The following is a 5,713-nucleotide window of genomic DNA, read 5'->3' as shown; positions in this document are numbered from 1 at the left end:
TCTTAGATTACATTATGAGCAAGCCAAAAACAATTGATGCATTTTTTAAGAAAAAAGATGCTGATTCAAATTCTAAAATGTCTTCCTCGACATCCAATCCTCAAACTTTAGCTCCTGAGCAACACCCTTCTAAGATGCCAAGAATTAAATCTCAAGTAGTTGAGCCATTTGACATTTCTACTCTACAACATGATCCCGGGTTACGTCCTCAAATATGGTAATATCCTGTTAATCAACGGGATGAAATTAGATGTGCTTATCTTAAAGTCGGTCTGAATAGGTTCATTCCTTCTAATAGTTCTAGATATCCGTTTTCGAGAACGAAAAAAACCGCTGAAGATTTCAATCATCTTGGTATAAGATGTTTGATTGGTTAGAATATTCTGAGGACAAAGATGCTGCTTATTGTTTAAGCTGCTTTCTTTTTGCTAAAAAGCCAATGGGGCGGTTTAGAGGTAGTGCATTTACTATTGAACGATTTCGCAATTGGAAGAAAGTTAATGAGGGTACGCATTGTTCTTTTTTGGTCCACATGGGAAATGGGCCATGTTCACCTTATAATAATGCTGTTAAGTGTTGTGGCAATTTGAAGAATCAATCTCAACATATTGATAAGGTGATAGATAAGCAAACTTCGGAAGAAAAATTGAACAATCGATTGCGATTGAAGACTTCAATCGAATCTAATCTGTATTTAGCATATCAAGGATGTCCTTATAGAGGTCACGATGAAGGTCCTAATTCTAAAAATCGTGGCAATTTTCTTGAGTTGATAAAACTTGTGTCCAATTTCAACGACGATGTTGCTAAGGTTGTTTTAGAAAATGCTCCACAATATGCAAAATATAGTTTACCTCAAGTCCAAAAAGATATTTTACATGTCTTGGCAAAAAGGGTGCAAGATGCCATTCGTGAAGAAATTGGTGATTCAAAATTTTGCATTATTGTTGATGAGGCACGAGATGAGTCTAAGAGAGAACAAATGGCTATTGTTTTGAGATTTGTTAACAAAGATGGTTTTATACAAAAACGCTTCATTGAAATAATCCAAGTTAAAGATACATCGGCATTGACTTTAAAGGATAAAATATCTAATGTTCTTTCTCAAAATTATCTTGATATTAAAAGTATTCGTGGACAATGGTATGATGGTGCTAGCAATATGCGTGGTGAATGGAAAGGATTGCAAGCATTATTTCTTAATGAATGTTCTTGTGCATACTATGTTCATTGTTTTGCACATCGATTACAATTAGCATTAGTTGCTGCATCTCGAGAGGTAACTGTTGTTCATGATTTCTTCTCAAATTTGAATTTCATTATCAATGTGGTTAGTGCTTCATGTAAACGTCATCGTGATCTGCAAGAAGCTCAAGAAGCAAATATCGCATATTTGATAGCTATTGAGGAACTTGAAACTGGAAAAGGAGCTAATCAAATTGGCACTTTGAAACCAGCTGGTGATTCTCGTTGGGGTTCTCATTTTTATTCTATTTGTAGCCTACTAAGGCTGTTTAATCCTGCTTGTTCAGTGCTTGAAAAGATTATAAAAGAAGGATCCACTTACTCTCAACGTGGGGATGCTGAAGCTGCTTATGAAATGATTACATCATTCAGATTCATATTTATTTTACATTTCATGAGGGAAATCATGGGTACCACTGATTGTCTTTGTCAACATTTGCAACAAAAATCTAAAGACATCTTGAATGCTATGCAATTAGTTTCTAATACAAAATTACTCCTCCAAAAATTGAGAAATGAAGATTGGGATAATTTTCTTGAGAAAGTAGTCTCTTTCTCTAAGAAATTTGAAATAGACATTCCGGATTTGGGTGCTCGTTATGTTAAAGGCCGAGGTCGTCTTCCACGGGATTACATTACAGTGGAACATCATTATCATTTTGATGTATTCAATGCTGCTATAGACTTTCAATTGCAAGAGCTTGATTGTAGATTTGGTGAAAGGGCAATGGAACTCTTGACACTTAGTTCAGCTTTGGATCCAAATGATGCTTATAAATCATTTAATATTGATGATATATGTAGTCTTGTAGAAAAGTACTATTCTCTTCATTTTTCTGAGCAGGAAAAAATTATTTTGAGATTTCAATTGAAGCATTTTGAAGTTGATATGCTTAATCATCCGAAACTACAAAAATTGTCTTCCATTGCGGAATTATGTCGAGGATTGATAGAGGCAGGAAAATCAGATACATATTATCTTATTGATAGATTGGTTCGTCTTGTTTTAACTCTTCCAGTGTCTACAGCAACTACCGAACGAGCATTTTCAGCAATGAAAATTGTTAAAACAAGACTTCGTAACAAAATGGAAGATGAGTTTCTTGGAGATAGTTTACTTATCTACATTGAAAGAGAAATTGCTAAAAGCTTCGATTCAGATTTGATACTTGAAGATTTTGTTTCTCTAAGACCTCGTAGAATGCAATTTTAGGCACTTTGTATTTTGTATTTTCCTTTACTTTTGTACTAGTGCTTATATGGTAACTGATATATGAATTTAGCATATATTTATGAAGTCACATAAATATGCTTTTTGTGATACATATATTGTGGTATAATTTCTTTTGATTGTATGTACCATATTATAATAAAAATATAATATATAAAGAGAACAAAAAAAAATTATTTTATCATTATATTTTATTATTTTATTGACGCCCCTAGTATAATAAATTACTGGATCCGCCACTAGAGAGCGAAGGATTTCGGCTTGGACGACGACGTGGGCATGGGCGGTGGGGTTTGGCTTGGACGGCGGCGGGTATCTCTCTCTCAATCTCTCTTTCTCTCTCTCTCTCTCAGGTAGCTCTGAGCAGTGATGCTCAGAGATCCCGGCATGGGCGGGTGATGGGCGGTTTTAGTGGGATCAAATCTACGGCAAGAGAAAGAGAAACAGAGAGAAATCCGGCATGGCGGCGGCGAGTATTTTGAACAAATTATTGCTTACCCAGATTTCTCATCAGCAAAAAATCAAACACAATCAATATGCCAAAAAACTCAAAAACATTGCAGCAGTTAGCACTTTTATCATTTATCTCTTTCTCTTCTTTTTCCTACCCTATGCTACCCCTTGCCGACCCCATATTCTTCCGCATCTCCTTTGTTTTCATTCATGTTGGTAACTTGCTGCGCAAAGAGGCTGAGAAAGAGAGTTGACAAGAGGAGCTGTGAGAGAAATTGCAGAAAAATGGGTATTGGATTCTTGTGGGTATTGAGCTACCGGAGATTGAGAGACGGAGATAGCCTGAGAGAAAGTGAAACGGAGAGAGCCTGAGTGGGTGGCGCACCCCCACCCCAACCCCCAACTTGGGTGGCTGCTGGTTATTTGATTTTTTTTTTTCTTAAATTAATTTTTTAAGTTTTTTTTTTCTAATATTTGATATAATCAGGTGTAAGTGTGCTTTTTTTTCTAAACTTCGGTTTGGTGTGATGGGCTTAGGTGTCACTTACTGATTGGTGGCACAAATCCACCCCTTTATGCACCGACCACACAAAAGACGTACTCTTTTAGTAATATACAGAAAAGAGAATAACTTCTATGTGGATGGAGCACAAAACTCTACTTTTGTGCCCATCATTCCTAACCCAACACATCAGCATAGAACATAATAATGAAATAAATAAATAAAATAAAATAAAATACAACCACACCAGATTATTTCAAATATGAAATAAACAAAATTAAAAAATTATTTTAGAAAAAATAAAAAATAAAAAATAAAAACCAAAAGTGAAGGGGGCTGGCCGACCATCCTCTCCCACTTGGGGTGGCCGTCGGGTGGCCGGCGGCCACCCCATGGCCTGGATGGGGTGGGCCCGCCATCCCCAGGTCATGGGGTAGCTTTCCATGTAATTTCTTTTCCTCTGTTTTATAGGATTATTCTCTATAATTTTCTTTTATTGTTCTTTGGAGTTTGCGGCAGCTTCTGCTTGTCCCCAAAAAATTTCCGTTAAAATCTGGAACTTTTTCGGTGCTTTTCGTTGTTTCTGGCAATTTATGAGCCTCCGACAGCCCTTTTCATCTCCAGAAGCGTACCCCGGCTAACGGGCTAAGCCACCGGCACCGCCATCTACGGAAGCGACTGCTCCCTCGATATCAATACCACCGGCATCCTTCCTCCATCCATCTATGGCCATCCTTGTTGCAGCTAGGGCCGGTAATTTTGACACGACCCGCGAACCCGACACGAAAAATCAGGTATTAAGTTTGGGCTTGTCGGGATCGGGTCGTAATCGGGTCTACCCAATTAAGACCCGGTAATTTCGTGTTTGGCGGGTTGACCCGCCAGACACGGTTACTATGCGGGTCTGGCAGGTCGACCCGCCAGACCCGAATACTGTGCGGGTCTAGTAGGTCGACCCTCTAGACCCCTTTTTTTTTTTTTCTTTTTTTTCTTTTTTCTTCTCTTCTCTTCTTTTCTTTTCTTAAAGCAGGGGCCCCTTCCTCTTCTTATGCCTACCCTTCCTCTTCCTTTCATTTTCTTCTTCTCTTGCCCCTACAGATATAATCTCCCTCCTCCTTTTTTCTTGCCCCTACCTCTTCCTCCTTCTTTCTTCTTCTTCTTCTCTCGCTCAGCTTCTCTCTTCCATCTCTCTCCTCCAGTCCTCCTCATGCTTCCCCTCTTTTTCTCCATCTTTCTCACAGTTTATTTCTCCTCTCTGGATCTTTCTCTCTCAAAAGTCTCATAATTTTTTCTCTCTCTGGAACATGAGAGACCCACTTTCCTTCTTTTTTCAGCCTACCACATGGACAATAAATTTTTGGCACTTCAGGTTTTTTTTTTTTTTTTGTGGGTTAATTTCATCCATTTTAATTGGTTCAAAATTTGCCCACTCTCAAAAAAAAAAAAAAAAAAAAAAAAATCTCCTCTGCCCAATGCACTTATACGGTTATACATTCTTAAGATTACAAATAAGAAAAATACAATTTGATAAAGAGTGGACTTATATCAATTAACGTGAATACATTTTCTAAATGCCAAATAAAATAACTCAAAAATATTTAAATGCCATTAGATAATTAAATATTAAAAGTAATTAATTGGACATGCAATATTTTTTTCAAAGTGTTTGAAACTTTGAAATCACAAAATAATTTATATTGATTTTTGGTAGATATAGTATAATATAATATTATTTTATATTAATTAAATATTAGTCTTACATCCCGCCCTTACAATAAGGAAATTCTGGCTCCGCCACTGCTCTCAAATATACAGATATCATATTTTGTGTTGAAATATACATAATTCTTTTTTAGTGGAATGTAATTTGAGCAAAATTAAATTTCTTTATACTAAAATTTTTTTTAATAAATGAACTTAGTCAATATGCTTGCTTGTTTTAAGTTTAGGTAAAATCATGAGTTTAGTAATTTCTTTTGGAGTACAATTACGGTCACTTTCCTTTTTTTTTTTCTTATCCTTTATTAAAGCCTTTAATATCTTGGAACTCAATTTTTTGCATTGATTGTATTGATGTATTATTATTACAATTTTTTTTAAAAAAAAAAATTTATAGTTTAGGGTTTTAACGGGTCGAGTCGGGTCAGGTCTTGTCTACCCGATTAGACCCGGTTATTTTAAACAGGTAAAACGGGTCGTGTCGGGTTACCCGGCTATTTTCGTGTCATAATCGTGTAATGGATATCCGTGGATCGTAATCGGGTCGTGTCAGGTACTCATTT

General features: G+C 36.4%; 1 protein-coding gene across 1 annotated transcript in view; it reads left to right on the top strand.

The window, feature by feature from the left end:
* Nucleotides 1-361: 361 nt before the first annotated feature.
* LOC132178069 (uncharacterized) overlaps nt 362-5,713 on the top strand; it is a 5,892-nt gene continuing 540 nt past the window's right edge. Inside the window, exons 1-3 of the mRNA XM_059590530.1 lie at nt 362-923; nt 1,257-1,460; nt 1,533-2,239. Of these exons, the coding sequence (XP_059446513.1) occupies nt 362-923; nt 1,257-1,460; nt 1,533-2,239 (1,473 nt within the window). The remainder of the gene's footprint in view (nt 924-1,256; nt 1,461-1,532; nt 2,240-5,713) is intronic.

This window comes from Corylus avellana, chromosome ca4 (genome assembly GCF_901000735.1).
Source record: "Corylus avellana chromosome ca4, CavTom2PMs-1.0".
NCBI lineage: Eukaryota > Viridiplantae > Streptophyta > Magnoliopsida > Fagales > Betulaceae > Corylus > Corylus avellana.
Note: the sequence above shows the minus strand (reverse complement) of the source record. Positions and strands in the feature narration are given on the sequence as shown.